Source organism: Amblyraja radiata, chromosome 12 (genome assembly GCF_010909765.2).
Source record: "Amblyraja radiata isolate CabotCenter1 chromosome 12, sAmbRad1.1.pri, whole genome shotgun sequence".
Taxonomy (NCBI): domain Eukaryota; kingdom Metazoa; phylum Chordata; class Chondrichthyes; order Rajiformes; family Rajidae; genus Amblyraja; species Amblyraja radiata.
Genome location: NC_045967.1, coordinates 20875444 through 20897735, shown reverse-complemented (window position 1 = coordinate 20897735; position 22292 = coordinate 20875444). Strand labels below are relative to the sequence as shown.

Genomic DNA, 22292 nt, shown 5'->3' with positions numbered 1-22292 from the left:
CAACGTGGTGATCTGGACCATATGAAGCCCTGCTAAGCTTGCAGCAAGGTAAAAAACGCAAAAGCACGAAGTTCACGATTTTCACCGCAATATTTATTTCGTTCACATGACTAATGAATAGTCTCCATCTATGGATGATGAGAAAAGAGAACGAGGATACATATAAAGCAGGTAGCGTTGGTGCAGCTGGGCTGCTGTTTAAACTCTAATCTTTTTGGAAAGTTTTTTGTTGGCTTTCTAATCATGGCCTGTACATTCTCATACAAATTATTGATATAAACCAAGTGCCAATACCAAGGCACACCAATCACAGTCCTCCGGTCCAAAAAAACATAGATGCTGCTGCACCTGCTGAGTTTCTCCAGCATTTTTGTGTACCTTCGATCTTCCAGCATCTGCAGTCCCTTCTTGAACAATCTTCTACCTCCTATGTGTGAGGATGCAATTGGTCAGGCCCTGGGGATTTATCGACATTAACATGCTTTAACACTGCCAATAGATCCTCTTTGTTAATTTGTATATGGTCCAAGACATCACAACTAATTTCTCTTATTTCCTTTGCTTCCATGATCTTCTTCATAGTTCTTAAAATTTGCACTCATCACCTAGGCAGAAGGGATCAGTCGAATGTGTCAGCATTTTCAGCAGAGGCATCTGGGGCTGAAGGGCTATAATGTTCTAAGTAAATTGTCCATAGGTGACTAGTAGATCTGAGGGAAATTGATGAGAATGTGGAGGGAATCGGTTGCAGAGAAATATGACTGGATTACCCTGTGAATTGGCATACACTCGTTGTGTCAAAATGGTCTATGTGTGAGAAAATGTGGAGGATATATCTCATATTGTAGAAATGGTAAAATGCCAGGAACCAGAAGTTGCAGGGAGTCGGCAACAGCGGACAGTGGACAAAGGATCAGTAAGGAGTACTGGGAGTGCCTCAAGGTCAACTGCGGGAGATGTCCATTCAAGTGCAAAACAACAGAATGGTGAAAGACAGTACTGCAAAATCAGAGTAGTGGAAAATAATTTTAAAATCTAACAATAAAATAGGATTTAGTTAAGAGTGAGTATGTGGCAGCATATCGCCAGGAATGGGGTGTGAAAGAGGTGATTGATTCAGGAGTCAGACTGCAGTGAGGAAGAAACTTTGCTTAAGTTTGGGGCATCTGAGCTTTCAAGCTGCTGTACCTTCTACCCGAAAGTAAAAGAGAGAAAAGGGAATGGTCAGTGGGACAGGCACCTCTTACGATATATCTGCATTCCTGAAACACATACCACAAAAGTGAACTGGGAAGATAGGCCAGTACAACACTGGAACAATAACTTTGGCCTACAATGACTGTGCTGCACATATCAAGTTAAACAAATTCCCTTTGACTGCACATGATCTATATACCACCATTCCCTATATATCCATGTGCCTATTCAATGATTCTGTAATGCCACTATCGTATCGGCTTCCGTCACCATCATTGGCAGCGCATTCTAGGCCCCCACCACTCTGTAAAACAAACGTACCCCTCACATTTATTTTAAACTTTCCTCTCACCTTAATGATATACGCATTATTTTTTTTACATTTCCACCCTAAATAAAATGCTGACTCTCTATCCTATCTCTAACTGTCAAAATGTTATATGCTTTTGGAATGACACCAGCCCCACCAGTCTTGGGTGTGCCTGTGTCAATGGTTACTCTGACAGACATAAGATCAGCTTCCCTGTAGCTGAATCCACAGAAAGCAACTGGACCGAATGGAGTCCCTGGCTGCATCCTCAGGACCTGTGCAATTTGTGTCTCTGTGATGTCTTTATTACTTGCTATATTCCGATTATATGTTTTTATTCTGATTACTATGTAAGGTGTCCTTGAGATGTCTGAAAGGTGCCCATTAAATAAAATTTATTATTATTATTACTCCATTCTGAGGTGTTCACTAGCTTCAAAAAGTTCTTAGAGTCCTGCATATCTTTGCAATGTGTAGGAAACCAGCGTAACCATGGGATCCCATGCTATCACTGTGGAAAATAAGCAAAGTCCACACTAGGTCAATAGGATTAAACCCAGGTTGCTGGAACAGTGATCATCTAGGTCTCAGAGACATTCAGCATCTAAATGGATCCTTCAACCCAGTGCAACTGCACCGAGCATTGACCACCAATAAAAATGTAACTGCTTATGCGGACTATGATTCCGTTGCACACAATTAATTTCTTTTTTGTTTGCAGTAGCAAACTCAACAAAGTTTCTATTTTGAGAATATTAGTTTTATTAATCAAATTTGTTGATTTCTGACAACTTGGGATTTAACAAAATAAAGTGGTGCACTTCAAGATACCAGAAAATGTTCCATAATTATAATTAAGGGGCAACTCTGATGTTTATATTTCTTTTTTTTCCCTGTAGGTTATGGCTCAGATTCTAAAGGATATGGGGATCACGGAATATGAACCAAGAGTTATTAATCAAATGTTGGAATTTACTTATCGTAAGTAAATACATAAGGCATGACCATTCAGAAGCTGGAGAAGAACAAGTGTGGGATACTTGGATAAGAAATATGAATGGAATTTTAGATGCCGCAGTGGAAAAAAATCCAGTTTTCCTGATTGACAGGCAGACTGTCCGGTATATGGTGGGGCAGATGCAGTTAATTCAAGAGTTCAAGAGAGTTTATTGTCATGTGTCCCTGATAGGACAATGAAATTCTTGCTTTGCTTCAGCACAACAGGACATAATAGGCATTGACTACAAAACACATGAATAAATAAACTGATAAAGTGCAAATAACAAATAATGGGTTATTAATGTTCAGAGTTTTGTCCGAGAATTTAATAACACTTGCATTGAGGGGTTAACAGATTGTTGAAATTGTAAGGAAATGTTGACATTATGGACCATAAATAGAATATGGCAATATATTGGATGTCACTTGAGGCCTTTGGAGGATGTTTAGATCAGACGTCACATACAACACAATATCCTCTCCAATGGGATCCCACCACCTGTCACATCTTCCCATTTCCACCCCTTTCTGCTTTCTGCAGAGACGGTTCCCTCCGCAACTCCCTGGTTCATCCATCCCTTCCCACCCAAGCCAATCCCTCCCCTGTAACTGCAGGAGATGCAACACCTATCCTTATACCTGCTCCCTCCACTCCATCCAGGGACTCTGACATTCCTTTTAGGTGAGGCAGAGGTCCACCTGCACCTTCTCCAATCTCATCTACTGTATCTGCTCGGATTCAGATTCAGATTCAACTTTAATTGTCATTGTCAGTGTACAGTACAGAGAACGAAATGCAGTTAGCATCTCCCTGGAAGAGCGACATAGAATATGATTTCAATAAATAAATCTATTTACATGCATACAGTCATAGTGTTTTTCCTGTTCTCAGTGTGGGGTCATATATATTGGCGAGACCAATCGTATACTAGGTAATCGTTTTGCTGAACACCTATGCAGATTCTGGCTTGATTGCCAAACATTTTAACTCCCCTTCCCATTGCTATAGTGACCTTTCTGTCCTAGTCCTCCAATATCAGAGTGACGCCACGCGCATATCAGCACCTCATATTTTGCTTGGGTAGCTTACAACCTAGAGGTAAGAACTTGATTTTCTCCCGATTTCAGTACCCCCTGCCTTCCCTTCCTCCCTTGCCCTCATCTTCTTGCCAGTTCCACTGTTCACACCTCCGTATACATACATTATCACCTTTTCCCAGCTAACTATGGGCCCTCCTTGGTCATCTATTGCCAGCCTTCAGTATCAGTATATCTTTATTGTCATTTTCCTGAGTACTCACATACCCAGAGGAAACAAAAAAACGTTACTCAACCAGTGTCCATTCAGTGTGAAGTACAAATAACAACAAATAACTAGAAATAAAAAACATATATCATGAACAAATTAAATTAAACACTCTACTCTCTACTAAACATCAACAGGCGTTCCGATCGACAGCTGCTGCAGTGTGTCCAGGTTGATGGTTGGTGCGCGATACTTTGGCAGGGGGCTAAGTCCGTTTATCAGTCTTATAGCCTGCGGGAAGAAGCTGAGGAGCATCCTGCTGGTTTTGCAGCTAATGCTCCTGTACCTCTTCCCAGATGGCAGGATGGAGAATATGTGATGCGATGGGTGGTAGGGGTATTTGATGATGGAGATGGCTCTGTTGATACATCTCTTCCTGTATATGTCCAGCAAGAAAGGGAGTGGAGCACCAATGATCCTGCTGGCGGTCTTCACAATCCTGTCAAGTTGGTGCCGTTCGTACGCCTTGCAGCTCCCGAACCAGGAAGTGATGCCATTGGTTAATGTGCTCTCGATTGTCCCCCTATAAAAAGTTTGTAGATGTGTAGTGGGGAGACCTGCTATACGTAGTCTTCGGAGAGGGTGTAGTCGCTGCTGGGCTCTCTTGACCAGTGCTGTGGTGTTGGTTGTGGACATCAGGTCATCTGACAGGTGGAGTCCTAGGAACTTCACGCTACTTACACTCCACTCCTCCCCCCCCCTCCTACCTCCACCAGTTCCACATTGTTTCCCACTTGAAATCACACCTTCCCAAGCCAGCAATTTAGAGATACAGCGCCTAAACAGGCCCACCGATTCCACTCCGACCAGCGATCCCCGCATATTATCACTACCCAAAAACACTAGGGACAATTTAACATTTATACCAAGCCAATTAACTTATAAACCTCTACGTCTTTGGAGTGTGGGAGGAAACCGAAGATCTTCGGAGAAAGCCCACGCTGGTCACGGGGCGAACGTACATACTCCATACAGACAAGCACTCATAGTTTGGATCGAACCTGGGACTCTGGAATTGTAAGGCTGTAGCTCTACCGCTATGCCTCCGTGCCGCACATATGCCACAATGGGGCCCCCAGACACTGCCTGACCTGAGGTCATTTGTTGTCGGCCCTGGTTGGTCCTGGTTTTTCCTCACCTCCAGCACTTCACCCCCACCTCCTTACTTTCAGTCTGAAGAAAGGTCCTGACCTGAAACGTCACCCATCCTTATTCGTCAGAGATGTTGCCTGACCTGCTGAGTTACTCCAGCACTTTGTCTATCAACCTCTCTTAAAGCTTGGAGTTGCTTGGTTTTCCTTATTTTAGTCCCTCTGCCCCTTCCTTCACATCCTAGGATGTTTGTGAGTGTGATCACTCTGTTACAAGATGGGGAAATATAATTTAGATATTTCTGTAATTTTTCAGGGTATGTTACCACAATATTGGAAGATGCTAAAATTTATTCTAGTCACGCTAAAAAGGCAAGTGTTGATGCTGATGATGTCAGGTTGGCTATTCAGTGTCGAATGGACCATTCATTTACATCTCCACCTCCTAGAGATGTAAGTATTAATCATTAAAAGGATTTTGTTTACGATAAGTAGCACTACCCTAACTTAAATTTTCACACCTCTAGTTTCTGCTGGAAATTTCTCGACAGAAGAATCAAAACCCACTACCATTGATAAAACCATATGCTGGACCCAGGCTACCTCCAGATAGATACTGTCTAACAGCACCGAACTACAAATTGAAGTCACTACACAAGAAGGTATGAATCAATGTGGCATCTTTGGAGTTGATACTGACCCAGTTTTGCACATCTGAACTAATTTTATATTTCCCTAACATTGAAGATGGCATCATCCGCTGGAAGAATAACTGTACCAAGATTAAGTGTTGGAGATTGTGTAACCAGTCGACCCAGCACACCAACATTGGGTAAGTTGTAGTTTTACAGATACAAATACATTTTTGATGCTGCATATTTACAAATGTTAGCAAGAATGATTGTCATATTTAAAACAATGTACAAAACAGAGAATTCCCCACATCATTTCCCAACAATTGTAATAGCATTGTGGATTGTCACTGTGTCATGGGTCCTTGTTCTTTAGAGACACAGTGAGAAACAGGCCCTTCGGCCCACCAGTGTCCATGTTGACCAGCAATCACCTGTACACCAGCACTATTCTACACACTAGGGACAATTTACAGAAGCCAATTAACCTACAAACCTGTATGTCTTTGGAATGTGGAAGGAAGCCAGAGCACACGGTACAGGGAGAACATACAAATTCCTAGAATTAGCTCCCTTAATCAGTATCGAATCCGGGTCTCTGGTGCTGTAAGGCAGCCACTCTACCACTGCGTCCCTGTGCCATTCTGGTATTCCTTATATAAAAAGGTAACCAAAGAAGGGTCCCAACCTGAAATGTCACGTGTCCATTCATCCACAGATGTTGCATGGCTCGCTGAGTTCCTCCAACGATTTGTGCTTTACACAAAAATAACTATTGCACCCTTGAGATTTTTTATTACAGAGATGATGCAATCCAGTTAGCCTAGCTTTATGGAGAGAAGGGACAGGACAAATGATCAGTCCATAACTGGGTTGAGTTTAGTACATTGTTGGCATGATTGTGTGGATTTTCCTCTGGCGTCCAATTTCCTCCCACTGCCACAGATATGCTGGTGACTGTAAACTACCCATTGTGTATTGAGTGGCAGAAAAATTGGGATTGGGTGAGTCGGGAAGAAGAAAGTTGTTGGGACGTGAGAGAAAAATTAGAATCAGGGACGGTGGGTTTTTGATGGATGATGTAGATACGATTGGCTAAATGACCTATTCACAATTTGTATTGACTTTTGACTGATGTATGTTCTTAAAATAATATTATTCATAAAAATATTAAGGTTGCAGATATTGGAAATTTAAAATACAATCGAAAATCCTGGGGAAATTCCGCAGGTCATGCTGGTCTGGAAAATAAATAGTAAACATTTCAGGCCTGAAACTTGTCAGCTGATGATGGTAATTAGAATACAGGTGGCAGTTCCTAAGTAATTGATTTACTTTTTGTGTTTGATGAATAACCATTCATCAGGGCTCGAAATTAACGGGTGCCAATGCCCACCTAACGTCCTGCCGGGCAACCTAAAAGTCGTGCCATTTTGCCCGCCTTGGCAAGCACCCGGGACACATGCCGTTCAACTCTGAGCAGGACCCCCTCTCTATCTCTCTCTGTCACTCTATGTCTCCGCCCGCCATCCTTGTCTGGGCCGCCGGTTCTCCGCTCTCTGCCGCTCCTCGTCCGCCGGCACGGCCGCCCGCCTTACACATACCCACTGCCACGGTCAGCACATCCTTCCCCCTGCACATGCGCACCACCACGGCCAGTACATCATCGCCCGTCTCGCCGCGACCGCTGAAAACCAACGCAGAATCACTCCGTGGAGCTGGAGTAACTCCCTGGAGTAACTCTTGCTTCTTGATTTCCTGGTCCTCCAAAAATATTCTAAATGGAATTTAAACTGGAGGTGGTGGTGGGTCCATCACCAAACTCTGAACAATAACAGCCTATTGCACTTTATTTGTTTATTTATTGTGTGTATATATATATTTATATGGTCTATGGTACATAAACACACTGAACCTTTACCTCCTGTTCTGTATTATGTTTACATATTCTGTTGTGCTGCAGCAAGCAAGAATTTCATTGTCCTATCTGGGACATATGACAATAAAACTCTCTTGACTCTTGGCTAGGAATTAAGCAAAAAAGGGTTCTTGTGGGGGGAAAAAAGAGCTGCCTTAAATTTAGTTGCATCTGGTTGGGTAACTATGGTAGGGTGAAGACTATTCCATGCTTTAATTGTGCGGGGGAACTCCATTGAGCAGCCAGCATCTCTGGATAGAAGAAATTGGGTGACGTTCCGGGTAGAGACCCTTCTTTAAAGCCCTGTCTCATGGCAGGAGCTGACCCACGAGGTACCCCGAGTGAAAGACTCGTGGTTGTGTACGAGATCCCAAGTGTATGATCAAGAGTTTAACCGAGTTCCCACGGGTATGACAAGTTTGCCGTTTTTTGCGATGTTCCAAGTTCGTCTCCCGAGTTACTAAGTTCCTCTCCCCGAGTTACTCTTGAGTACCTACCAGGGTAGTGGGAGATGGTGGCGGAAATATTGAATGGAACACAAGCCTTGCTGTACTGTAGACTCTGCAGAAACCTGGTGGGTATGAGAGGTTTAGAGGGATAGAGGCCAAATGTGAGACGAGGTCATCCCTCAACCTCCTGCACTGCAAAGAAAAAAAAACTCAAACCTATCCACCTTCTTCTTGCAACCCAAGCCCTCCAGGAAGGACCTAGCTTGGCATGAACAAGTTGGACCGAGGGGGCGGCAAACTCGTGAAATTCGATTTAATAACAACCGCAAGATTTTAAACGGGAAGCTTGCGCATTCGTGTGAATGAAGCGTGTTAGTGGGCGGGCAGTGTGTAAAAGGCAAGCAAGATGGATAACAATACCATGGGACAAACTGGAGTCATACATAAACAATAACGAATACGACCCGAGAATAGAAAACTCACCATTAACCAAAGCTTCGGCGGTCACCATGTGCATGAGCTTATCGAATGGAGCCCTCCACTGAAATGGTTTTAAAACCATTATGTCTATCTCTGCTGATAAATCAGACTCGGTCAGCTTGAATCCAGCTTTGTTGCACCTGTGACCCGTAACGTTATAATAGCCCATGACATTCCCGAGTACTCCAAGGACCATGGCAGCCTTGTACCTCTCCATTGTACCGGCTTCCTGAAGCCTGAGCAAGAAGCGGCCGTCCCTCGACTGGGTCGAGTCCCCACACCAGGCTCTCCTGTAGTGTTGAAGCGTGTGGGAAGGAACTGCAGATGCTGGTTTAAACCCACGAGGAGAGAGAAAAAGCCGGAGTAACTCAGCGGGCCAGACAGCATCTCTTGAGAAAAGGACAAGAAGGGTCTCGACCCAAAACATCACCTATTCCTTCTCTCCAGAGCTGCTGCCTGGCCCGGCCCGCTGAGTTACTCCATCTTATGTTGTCTATCTGCGATTTGGTACTCTGCAGATTAATAAACAAAAACAAAGTTTCAACTTACCGACACGAATGGTTTTTGAACTCTTTCTGTTGTTAGCGCCTGGTCTATCGTCTCTCAACCCCGCAGAGCCACGTGTCAGGGTTGCAACCGCCACTTTCGCCTGGTGTCTGCGGTCCCAAAACATCACCTATTCCTTCTCTCCAGAGCTGCTGCCTGGCCCGGCCCGCTGAGATGCTGCCTGATCTGCTGAGATACTCCAGCACTTTGTGTCTATCTTCTGTACCTCTTGCCTGAGCAGGTGAAGGATGGAGCAAACGGCCCTTCCGCCCCCCCCCCCCTTCCCCTCCTCCCAAGAAAAGTGATGCTTTTTTTCACCTGCTGGGTAGAGGACTTTAACAGCCCGGCAGCGACCCGAGACACGAGCTTTGGCCGGAGATGAGCGCTTGACTAGTCCCAACTTCACGCCGCTCCTCTGCTGCTCCGGCAACAGCCTGCCCTTATCATCCCGTCTTGGGACCGCAGACACCAGGCGAAAGTGGCGGTTGCAACCCTGACACGTGGCTCTGCGGGGTTGAGAGAAGATAGACCAGGCGCTAACAACAGAAAGAGTTCAAGAACCATTCGTGTCGGTAAGTTGAAACTTTGTTTTTGTTTATTAATCTGCAGAGTACCAAGTCGCAGATAGACAACATAAGATGGAGTAATAAATGACACACATAATCCTCGCGTGTTGTGAACTTAATGCTGCCTGCCCGCTGAGTTAAAGAGTTCCCACGGTAGACTCACGATACACTAAGGTAAACGCACGGGCCACTACGTTCTTACAACGAGTTAAAATGTTTCTATTCTTAACCACAAGTATAAATTTGACTCGTGGAAAACGGGTACCTGCCGTTAGCGCCACGAGTCTCTAAGTTGCGTCCACGAGTTCCGACGTTACAACTACGTTAATCGTACGTTATTACCACGAGTTTTAACTCTGGGTACCTCTTGTGTCAACTCGCACCGTGAGACAGGGGTTTTAGACTCCCTCTGGTTTTAGTATTTTTAATTTAAATTTACAGCGTGGAAACAAGCCCTTCGGCCCACCGAGTCCATGCCGACCACCGATCACCCGTACACTAGTTCTATCCCACACATTAGCGATATAAGTCAAGAGTGTTTTATTCTCTCACGTACCAGTTAGAACAATGAAAACCTTACTTGCAGCAGCACAACAGAATATGTAAACATAGTACTCTGTAAACAATGTTATAAACGAGAAAACAACACAGTGTATATTTATATATGAATATATATATATACACACACACACTTATAATTTCCCTCCTGGGATTAATAAAGTTATATCGTAAAGTATCTCGTGTGTAGGAACTGCAGATGCTGGTTTAAACTTAAGATAGACACAAAAAGCTGGAATAACAACAGGCCAGATAGAATCTCGGGACAAAGGGAAAATATTACGTTTTGGGTTGGGTCTGAAAAGGTTCCTGCACACCTTTGGCATGTAGAAGGAAACAAGAGCACATGGTGAAAACCCATGCGATCAAAGGGAAAAGGAGCAAACTCCATACAGACAGCACCCATATTCAGGATCAATTCCGGGTCTGGCACTTTTAGGCAGCAACTTTTTGGCCAATGTACTGTCCCATAGTCTTGAACTGAATTTAAAAAATACAGTACAGGGCTCGAAATTAACGGTTGCCCGGGTGTCACTGACCACTCAAAGCGCTGCCGGGCAACCTAAACACCGAGTCATTTTGCCCGGCTTGGCAACCAGATACTGGTTTGTACCGAAGATAGACACAAAAAACTGGAGTAACTCCGCGGGTCAGGCAGCATCCCTGGAGAAAAGGAACGCGACGTTTTGTGTCGGCGGTGACAGCTGTATTGCGTGGGAAAGATACTAGGTGCAGGGTGACGAAGGGTCGCAGCGAATGATGGGCCCCGAACAGCGACAGCGGCTCCATCTCCTCCTCCTGCCCCCCGCCGCCCTGATAAGGGCAGCTGCTTGCAAACCCGCTAATGGCGCTTTATAAAAAACCCTCCCGCACGCCGAAGCCGGGAGGAGGGAGGGAGGGGGAGGCCTCGGCGTGCGGGAGGGTTTTTTTTAAGCGGTTATCGCCGTTAGCGGGTTTGCAAGCAACGGCCGCTATCAGGGAGGAGGAGGAGGAGATGGAGCCGCTGTGCGGGACCCGTCATTCGCTCCGCCACTTCTGAAGCAGCTGCACCATAGATCCTAGAGCTATAGGATCTTTGAGCTGCACCGCTCGGCCCTGCACCTTGCTGTTGGCTGGCGGAGGAGGGAGGCGGTGGCGAGGAGTTCCCAATGGCCAAGGCAGCGGGCGATGTTGTCCGAGGAGCGCTGACCCTGCTTCCTCCATACATCGCCCCCCTTCTCTCTCTCTCTCTCTCTCTCTCGTACGCCCCCCCCCCCCTTATCCTGGGACCCCTCCTCTACATCCCGTACTGATCCCCATTCCCGTCTCTAGTCAGTCTTCACTGACATCCCCTGCGCTCCCCTCCCCATTTCCCCCCCCCCCAATCTATTCATCCTGCGCTGATCACCCTATCCACCTCGCATTAATTCTCCTGCCACCCCACCCCCCCCATCCATCCTACACTGGTTCCCCAATTCACCCTGTACTTACCCCTTTCCCATCCATCCTGCACTTCTCCTCCATCCATCCTGTACTAATCCACGCATTCATCCCGTACTGACCTACCCTCCATTTACCCTGCACCTTCCCCTCATTCCCCTGAGCCAAAACCAAAGAGGCCAACGTCAGGCAACGCCATTGTAGTGCGAGACTCCATTGTGAGGTACGGACAGGGGTTTCTGCGGCAACAGATGGGATTCGAGGATGGTGTGCTGCTTTCCTGGTGCCAGGATCCAGGATGTCACGGACAGAATGCAGAAAATCCTCAAGGGCGAATGTGAACAGCCGGAAGCGGTAGTGCATGTCGGCACAAAAGAAGGAGATGAATATTCTGCAGCGTGACTTCAGAGAGCTCGGAAAAATGCTGAAAAGCAGGACCTCCAGGGTTGTTATCTCCGGTTTGCTTCCAGTTCCTCGTGCTGGCGAGAGCAGGAACAGGGAGATACGGGACCTGAATGTGTGGCTGAGGAACTGGTGCACGGGGCAGGGATTTAGATTCTTAGATCACTGGGATCTGTTTTGGAGTAAGGGGGAACTGTACGAAAGGAACGGATTGCATCTTAACAGGTGGGGGAACAGCATTCTGGCAGGCAGGTTTGCCACTGCTACACGGGTGATTTTAAACTGAATAAGGGGGGTGGGGTGTCAAATGGGATAGTCGAGGATGGAGTTAAAGGGAAAGGGTTTCTTAAATGGGTGAGCGTAGAGACAGAGTGGTGTAAAATGAGGGTAGAAGCAATAGGTAGCAAGGTGAAAAGTAAAAGTGGCAGGCAGACAAATCCAGGGCAAAAATCAAAAAGGGCCACTTTTCACCATAATTGTATAAGGGGTAAGAGTGTTGTAAAAACAAGCCTGAAGGCTTTGTGTCTCAATGCAAGGAGCATTCGTAATAAAGTGGATGAGTTGAATGTGTAGATAGCTATTAATGACTATGATACAGTTGGGATCACGGAGACATGGCTCCAGGGTGACCAAGGCTGGGAGCTGAACATCCAGGGATATTCAATATTCAGGAGGGATAGACAGAAAGGAAAAGGAGGTGGGGTAGCGTTGCTGGTTAGAGATGAGATTAGCGCAATAGAAAGGAAGGACATTAGCTTGGAGGATGTGGAATCGATATGGGTAGAGCTGCGAAACACTAAGGGGCAGAAAACGCCAGTGGGAGTTGTGTACGGTAGTAGTAGTGGAGTTGGGGATGGCATCAAACAGGAAATTAGAAATGCGTGCTACAAAGGTAAAACAGTTATAATGGGTGACTTCAATCTACATATAGATTGGGTGAATCAAATTGGCAAGGGGGCTGAGGAAGAGGATTTCTTGGAATATATGCGGGATAGTTTTCTAAACCAACATGTAGAGGAACCAACGAGAGAGCAGACTATTCTAGACTGGGTATTGAGTAATGAGGAAGGGTTAGTTAGCAGTCTTGTTGTGCGTGACCCCTTGGGCAAGAGTGACCATAATATGGTTGAGTTCTTCATTAGGATGGAGAGTGACATTGTTAATTCAGAAACAAGGGTCCTGAACTTAAAGAAAGGTACCTTTGAGGGTATGAGACGTGAATTGGCCAAGATAGACTGGCAATTGATTCTTAAAGGGTTGACGGTGGATATGCAATGGAAGGCATTTAAAGACTGCATGGATGAACAAATTGTTCATCCCAGTTTGGCAAACGAACAAATCAGGGAAGGTAGTGCATCCATGGATTACAAGGGAAATTAGGGATAGTATCAAAACAAAAGATGAAGCATACAAATTAGCCAGAAAAAGCAGCCTACCAGAGGACTGGGAGAAATTCAGAGTCCAGCAAAGGAGGACAAAGGGCTTAATTAGGAAAGGGGAAATAGATTATGAAAGAAAACTGGCAGGGAACATAAAAACTGACTGCAAACGTTTTTATAGATATGTGAAGAGAAGAAGGTTAGTTAAAACAAATGTAGGTCCCTTGCTGTCAGAAACAGGTGAATTGGTCATGGGGAACAAGGACATGGCAGACCAATTGAATAATTACTTTGGATCTGTCTTCACTAAGGAAGACATAAATAATCTGCTGGAAATAGCAGGGGACCTGGGGTCAAATGAGATGGAGGAACTGAGTGAAATCCAGGTTAACCGGGAAGTGGTGTTAGGTAAATTGAATGGATTAAAGGCCGATAAATCCCCAGGGCCAGATAGGCTGCATCCCAGAGTACTTAAGGAAGTAGCCCCAGAAATAGTGGATGCATTAGTGATAATTTTTCAAAACTCTTTAGATTCTGGATTAGTTCCTGAGGATTGGAGGGTAGCTAATGTAACCCCACTTTTTAAAAAGGGAGGGAGAGAGAAAACGGGGAATTACAGACCAGTTAGTCTAACATCGGTAGTGGGGAAACTGCTAGAATCAGTTATTAAAGATGGGATAGCAGCACATTTGGAAAGTGGTGAAATCATTGGACAAAGTCAGCATGGATTTATGAAAGGTAAATCATGTCTGACGAATCTTATAGAATTTTTCGAGGATGTAACTAGTAGAGTGGCTAGGGAGAACCAGTGGATGTGTAATATCTGGACTTTCAGAAGGCTTTCGACAAGGTCCCACATAAGAGATTAGTATACAAACTTAAAGCACACGGTATTGGGGGTTCAGTGTTGATGTGGATAGAGAACTGGCTGGCAGACAGGAAGCAAAAAGTAGGAGTAAACGGGTCCTTTTCACAATGGCAGGCAGTGACTAGTGGGGTACCGCAAGGCTCAGTGCTGGGACCCCAGCTATTTACAATATATATTAATTATTTGGACGAGGGAATTGAATGCAACATCTCCAAGTTTGCGGATGACACGAAGCTGGGGGGCAGTGTTAGCTGTGAGGAGGATGCTAGGAGGCTGCAAGGTGACTTGGATAGGCTGGGTGAGTGGGCAAACGCATGGCAGATGCAGTATAATGTGGATAAATGTGAAGTTATCCACTTTGGTGGCAAAAACAGGAAAGTAGACTTTATCTGAATGGTGGCCGATTAGGAAAGGGGGAGATGCAACGAGACCTGGGTGTCATGGTACATCAGTCATTGAAAGTAGGCATGCAGGTGCTGCAAGCAGTGAAGAAAGCGAATGGTATGTTAGCATTCATAGCAAAAGGATTTAGAGGAGCAGGGAGGTTCTACTGCAGTTGTACAGGGTCTTGGTGAGACCACACCTGGAGTATTGCGTACAGTTTTGGTCTCCTAATCTGAGGAAAGACAGTCTTGCATAGAGGGAGTACAGAGAAGGTTCACCAGACTGATTCCTGGGATGTCAGGACTTTCATATGAAGAAAGACTGGATAGACTCGGCTTGTACTCGCTAGAATTTAGAAAATTGAGGGGGGATTTTATAGAAACTTACAAAATTCTTAAGGGGTTGGACAGGCTAGATGCAGGAAGATTGTTCCCAATGTTGGGGAAGTCCAGAACAAGGGGTCACAGTTTAAGGATAAGGGGGAAATCTTTTAGGACCGAGATGAAGAAAACATTTTTCACACAGAGAGTGGTGAATCTCTGGAATTCTCTGCCACAGAAGGTAGTTGAGGCCAGTTCATTTGCTATATTTAAGAGGGAGTTAGATGTGGCCCTTGTGGCTAAAGGGATCAGGAGGTATGGAGAGAAGGCAGGTACAGGATACTGAGTTGGATGATCATCCATGATCATATTGAATGGAGGTGCAGGCTCGAAGGGCCGAATGGCCTATTCCTGCACCTATTTTCTATGTTTCTATGTTTCTATTCAACCTGTAGTGATCTCCCATTGATCCTGCACAGACCCTCCGATCCACACTGTACTGACCTCCCCCCCCCCCCCCCCCCCATTCATCCTGCGCTGATCTCCCCCCCCCCCCCCATCCATCCTGTACTGATCCTCCCATTCAAGACGAATGGGGGGAACAGTCTAAAGAAGGGTCTCGACCTGAAACATTGCCTATTTCCTTCACTCCATAGATGCTGCCTCACCCGCTGAGTTTCTCCAGCACTTTTGTCTACCCCATCCATCCCGTACTGAACCCCCCCCCATTCAACACCACTGACATCCCCCGTGCTCTCCCCTCACAATTTTACCTACTCCAACCAACACGTACTAATTCACCTGCCTCAATCCATCCATTCTGCACCGACTGCCTTCTAACACCCCCCCCCCCCCGCCATCTATTCCCCCGCACTGATTCATACACACACCCTCCCTGACCATATTGTCCTGGAAATGTCTTCAGAGCGTTTGATAACGGAATGCAATCAAATGTGTTTTAATTCCCAATGTTAATATTTGTTTTAATCTATAAAGATGGATTAATTATATTGTGAACACGTGAAACATTAAAACCGCAGTGTTCGATTGTCACTGCTACCGTTGACACGTTATTACAGAATTCATTTTAACGGCAAATCAATGCTCTTAATATGGAGTATCAGTACTGTAGTTATTTAATGAGCAACATTCACAATTATAGGTACGCATATATGTTACCATGGTCCAGGATTTATTACATAGAAACATAGAACATAGAAACATAGAAAGTAGGTGCGAGAGTAGACCACCAGGTCCGTCGAGCCCGCACCGCCATTCGCTCATGGCTGAACACTAAACAGACACACTTACCCACAAACAGTAGACACAAGACACAGAACACAAGACACTACCCTCCCCTTTATACCGCTATCACCCCTCTCCACCCCAAAAACCTCGTGATCTCCTGGGGGAGGCAAAAAACCGGATAAAAACCCAGGTCCAATTCGGGAAAAAAATCCGGGAAATTCCTCTCCGACCCCAATCTAGGCGATCGACACTTGTCCAGGAGATCACTCAGGTCTTACTATACTAACCATACCTAGGTCCATATCCCTGCCCTCTCCCCGTAGCCCCTTATCCCCTTGGCAGCTAAAAAACCATCTATTTTAGTCTTAAATATATTTAAAGTTTCTGCTTCCACTGCTCCCTGGGGCAGTGAATTCCATAAATTAACCACCCTCTGGGTGAAGAAGTTCTTCCTCATCTCAGTTTTAAAAGAGCCCCCCCTTATTCTGCAACTATGTCCCCTAGTTCTAGTTTCCCCGATCATTGGGAACATCCTCGGTGCATCCACCCGATCAAGGCCCCTCACGATCTTATATGTTTCAATGAGATCGCCTCTCATTCTTCTAAACTCCAAAGAGTAGAGTTCCAGCCTACTTAACCTTTCCTCATATGTCAATCCCCTCATTGCAGGAATTAATCTTGTAAACCTTCGCTGCACTGCCTCCAGGGCTAGTACATCCTTTCTTAAGTATGGACCCCAGAACTGTACACAGTATTCCAAATGTGGTCTCACTAATACTGTGTACAGCTGCAGCAAGACCTCCGTGTTTTTATACTCAATCCCCCTAGCAATAAAGGCCAAAACTCCATTGGCCTTCCTGATTGCTTGCTGCACCTGCATACTAACTTTTAGTGATTCATGTACTAATACCCCTAGATCCCTTTGCGTTGCATTACAACGCAGCTCCTCCTCATTTAGAAAATAACTTGCCCTATCATTTTTTTTCCCAAAGTGAATGACTTCACATTTATTAGTATTAAACTTCATCTGCCAAGTTGTTGCCCACTCACCTAGCTTATCTATATCCTTTTGCAGACTCTTCCTATCCTCCTCATCCCCTACTTTTCCTCCCATTTTTGTATCGTCCGCAAATTTTGATATATTACACTTGGTTCCCTCCTCCAAATCATTTATATAAATTGTGAACAACTGGGGTCCCAGCACCGACCCTTGCGGAACCCCGCTAGTTACCGGTTGCCATCCCGAGTATGAACCATTTATCCCCACTCTCTGCTTCCTATTTGTTAGCCAATCCTCTACCCATGCTAATATATTACCCCCAATTCCATAATTTTTTATTTTTAGCAATAGTCTCTTATGTGGCACCTTGTCAAAAGCCTTTTGGAAGTCCAAGTATACCACATCCACCGGTTCCCCTTTATCCACCCGGGTTGTTACTTCCTCAAAGAATTCGAGCAAATTCGTTAAACAGGACTTCCCCTTCACAAAACCATGCTGGTTCTGTCCGATGAAGTCATGTTTATCCAAGTGCCCCGTTAGTGTTTCTTTAATAATTGTCTCTAACATTTTACCCACCACCGATGTTAGACTAACCGGTCTATAGTTACCCGCTTTCTGTTTACTTCCTTTTTTAAATATAGGTGTTACATTGGCCATTTTCCAATCCACTGGGACCGTTCCTGCCTCCAGGGAGTTTTGGAAAATTATCACCAATGCATCCACAATCCCCACCGCTATCTCCCTCAAGACCCTTGGATGTAATCCATCAGGCCCAGGGGATTTATCCTCCTTCAGTCTCATTAATTTCCCTAATACCACCTCCTTGGTGATCTTAATAGTATTTAGCTCCTCCATTCCTACCGCCCCCTGTTTATCCAACGTTGGAATATTTTTTGTGTCTTCTATGGTGAAGACTGATACAAAATACTCGTTTAATGCCTTTGCCATTTCCATGTTCCCCACCAACAACTCTCCAGTCTCACCCTCCAATGGACCAACGTTCACCTTAGCCACCCTTTTTCTTTTTATATAGCTATAAAAACTCTTACTATTAGTTTTTATGTTGTTTGCTAAATTCCTTTCATAGTCTATTTTCCCCGTCTTAATTAATCTCTTAGTTATTTTTTGCTGACCTTTAAATGCTTCCCAATCCTCTACCCTCCCACTATCTCTGGCTACCTTATATGCCATTGCCTTCAGCCGAATACTATCCTTTATAGTTTTACTGAGCCATGGCTGACTGTTCTTACCCTTACCCCTTTTTTTCTTCATAGGAATAAATTTTTCTTGAAGGTTATACAGTAGACCCTTAAACGTACACCACTGCTCATGTACCGTCTTATTCTTGAGTCTGCTATCCCAGTCAACTTTGATCAGCTCAGTCCTCATACCTTCATAATCCCCCTTATTTAGACTAAGCACCCTAGCCTGAGTTTCAACCTGCTCCCCTTCTATTTGAATATGGAATTCGACCATATTGTGGTCACTTGTTCCCAACGAGTCCCTAACTATGACATTTTTAATTAATCCTGCTTCATTACACAGGACCAGATCCAAGATTGCCTCCCCCCTTGTCGGTTCTGTGACATACTGTTCTAGGAACCCGTCTCTAATACATTCTATAAATTCTTCCTCTAGTCTACCCTGCCCAGTTTGGTTTGCCCAATTAATATGAAAATTGAAGTCCCCCATGATTACAGCAGTTCCCTTTTTACATGCGTCAACTATTTGCAGATTTATGTTCTGACTAACAGCGTCACAGCTATTTGGAGGTCTATAAATTACACCCACTAGTGTTTTTTTCCCCTTGTTATTCTCTATCTGTACCCAAGCTGTTTCACTATCCTGATCCTTCAACGCAATATCCTTCCTCTCTATTGCCGTTATTCCCTCCCTTATTAAAAGGGCCACCCCTCCTCCCTTTCTTTCCTGTCTATCTTTCCTAATTGTCGAGTACCCCTCTATATTTAACTCCCAGTCCTGATCCCCTTGCAGCCATGTCTCCGTAATGGCCACGATATCATAACTATATATACTTAATTGCACCGTTAATTCATTTATCTTATTACGAATACTCCGTGCATTTAGATAAAGCACTTTCAGATGATTTTTACTACCCTTCCTTTCCGTTTTTGCCCCTTTTACATCTAGAGCTTTATCTTCACCCATTATGTCTCCTGTCACATTTTGACTTTCCGCTTCCCCACTGATACCCTGCTCTATTTCCTCTACCCCTGCCGTTATTACCCGCCTTGATACCTCCCCCCCGCTACTTAGTTTAAAGACCTCTCTACTGCCCTAGTTATATGATTTGCCAGGACCCCAGTCCCAGCACCGTTCAGGTGAAGTCCGTCCTTACAGAACAGATCCCCCCTGTCCCAGTACTGGTGCCAGTGGCCCAAGAAACCAAACCCATTATTCCCACACCAGTCTTTGAGCCACGCATTCAGCTTTTTAATTTTACGTACCCTCGCCGATTTGGCCCGTGGCTCAGGTAGCAATCCGGAGATCAGTACCCTCGAGGTTCTGCTTTTTAATTTATTCCCTAACTGCTCAAACTCCTTCAGCAGATCCTCCTTCCTCGTCCTTCCTATGTCATTGGTCCCCACATGGACCACGACCACTGGATCCTCCCCCTCCCACTGCAAATTTCTCTCCAGCATCGCAGAGATATCCTTAACCCTAGCACCGGGTAGGCAACACAGCCTTCGGGACATGTTCTGCTGGCCGCAGAGAACCTTATCTACCCCCCGCATAATACTATCCCCTATCACTACGGCATTTCTTCTAACTCCCCCCTCTTGAATGGCCCCCTGATCCACGGTGCTGCAGCCAGGTTGCTCATCCCTCCCACAGCCCCTGATCCCGTCCTTACATTGAGTAAGAGCCTCGGTCATGCTCGTCAGGGACAAGGGCTGTGGCTCCTGCCGCATCTCCTCCTGGTTCCCCCTACCTGCCTCGCTTATGGCCACACCTTCCTTTCCTTGCTCACTGCCTACTGAATTAGTTAAACTGGTCGGTGTGACCATCCCCTGGCACAAAACATCCAGGTAATACTCCCCCTCCCTGATGTACCGCAGCGTATGAAGTTGGGTCTCCAGCTCATCAATGCGGAGCTGGAGTTCCTCTAGCCTCAAACACTTACTGCAGCTGTAGGGATCTTCTACATCAATGGTGTCGACAAATTCCCACATCTCGCAGTATTGGCACATCTCCTGACCGCCCATCTTATATAAATAATTAACTGGTCCTATTTAAGAATCCCCTACTGTATTGATACACCCCTTATTTATATAATCCTACCTCCTATAAATGGGAAAGTACTCACCCCAGCCGTAAATTACCTACTGGTTTGGCTGTCTAGTGGTAATTCCGTCCGCTCTTCCTGTCTGGTCCACTGCTCCCTTGCAGTGCGTGGCAAACCTCTTTGCCTCTGTTTTATATCTACAGTGCGTGGCAAACCTCTTTGCCAACCTCTTTGCCTCTGTTTTATATCTACAGTGCGTGGCAAACCTCTTTGCCAACCTCTTTGCCTCTGTTTTATATCTACAGTGCGTGGCAAACCTCTTTGCCTCTGTTAGTCTCTGTTAGTCTCTCGAGTCTCTCGAGCCGCGGCTCCGTCCGTCCTCCCTCGGCGACAGCACCTCTACTTGTTTTCCTGCAGACAGGCCAGGAGAAGCCAAAGATCAGCAGCACAAACAGCACCTGCCCGAAACCACAGATCTCTGGACTGAGCTGGGTCCACAACCTATTGACACAGGTTGATCATACGCTGAATAATGCAACCACATTTTTGTTTGGAAGTGGAAAGAACTAATAGAAATTGCATTCATTGCAATGTGTAAAAAGAGTTGAGATACTGTCTTATAATTTTGCTGCATGTCATTGTGGGATATATCATGATTGGTGAATGTTTAGTTTGTGACTTTATTTGAAGCAGAAATAATCTGTAAATGCTTCATTGAGTATAATTCCGACTGGTAACTACGCACTTCGCCCGAGCACATTATCGCACGCGTCATGCAAGCCATCTTAAATGACCACCTAAACTGTCATTTGGCAACCTAAAAAGCTGCCAAGGTTGCCCGGCTGGCAACAGGAAAAAAAAGTTAAGCGAGAGCCCTGCAGTAGCTGTAAAGGGGGACATAGTGTCACTTAGAGATTTAAGACTGAAAATGGATAGTTTCTTGTTTTTAGTGACCAAAGTTATCAACGTATCATTTTTTGTGTGTTGGAAAAGAAAATATAGTGGCACAGCTGGTAGACTTGCTGCCTCACACGCCAGAGATCTGTGTTCGATCCTGTTCTCGGGCACTGTCTGTGTTGAATTTGCACCTTCTCCCTGCAAACGTGTGGGTTTCCTCCCACATCCCAAAGACGCACTGGCTTTGTAGGTTAGCTTGTCTCTGTAAAATTGCCCCATATGTGTTGGGAGTGGGTGAGCAAAGTGCGATAACAGAACTTGTGTAAATGGGTAGACAAAAATGCTGGAGAAACTCAGCAGGTGTCGCCTATTTCCTTTGCTCTAAAGGAAATAGGCGACATTTCGGGTCGAGACCCTTCTTCACACTGTTGTGAGGGTTGGGGGGACGGGATGAAGAAAGGAAGAGACGGAGACAGTGGGCTGAATGAGAGCTGGAAAGCAGAAGGGAAAGCAGGGACTACCTGAAATTGGAGAAGTCATTGTTCATACCGCTGGGGTGTAAACTGCCCAAGCAAAATATGAAGTGCTGCTCCTCCAATTTTTGGTGGGCCTCACTCTGGCCTTGGAGGAGGCCCTGAACAGAAAGGTCGGATTCGGGATGGGAGGGGGAGTTGAAGTGCTGATCCACCGGGAGATCAGGTTAGTTATTTTGAACTGAGTGGAGGTGTTGTGCGAAGCGATCGCCAAGTCTGCGCTTGGTCTCACCGAGGTTGATCATACGCTGAATAATCCAACCACATTTTTGTTTGGAAGTGGAAAGAAATAATAGAAATTGCATTCATTGAAACGTGTAAAAAGAGTTGAGGTACTTTATTATAATTTATAATGAATATGTTTAGTTGACTTTATTTGAAGCAGAAATAATATGTGAATGCTTCATTGAGCATAATTCCTACTGGTAACTACGCACTTCGTCCGATCTAAAAAGCTGCCAAGGTTGCCCGGCTGACAACAGAGAATAAAAGTTAAGTGAGAACCCTGTTCATTTCCCAGAAGGCTGGTGCACCCTTTCAACA

At 45.2% G+C, this 22292-nt stretch overlaps 1 protein-coding gene across 1 annotated transcript in view; it reads left to right on the top strand.

Moving 5' to 3' along the window:
• The window catches only part of LOC116978994 (transcription initiation factor TFIID subunit 9-like), a 29572-nt gene that overhangs the window by 1137 nt on the left and 6143 nt on the right, over positions 1 to 22292 (top strand). Inside the window, exons 2-5 of the mRNA XM_033030351.1 lie at positions 2407 to 2488; positions 5220 to 5356; positions 5431 to 5565; positions 5651 to 5735. Of these exons, the coding sequence (XP_032886242.1) occupies positions 2407 to 2488; positions 5220 to 5356; positions 5431 to 5565; positions 5651 to 5735 (439 nt within the window). The remainder of the gene's footprint in view (positions 1 to 2406; positions 2489 to 5219; positions 5357 to 5430; positions 5566 to 5650; positions 5736 to 22292) is intronic.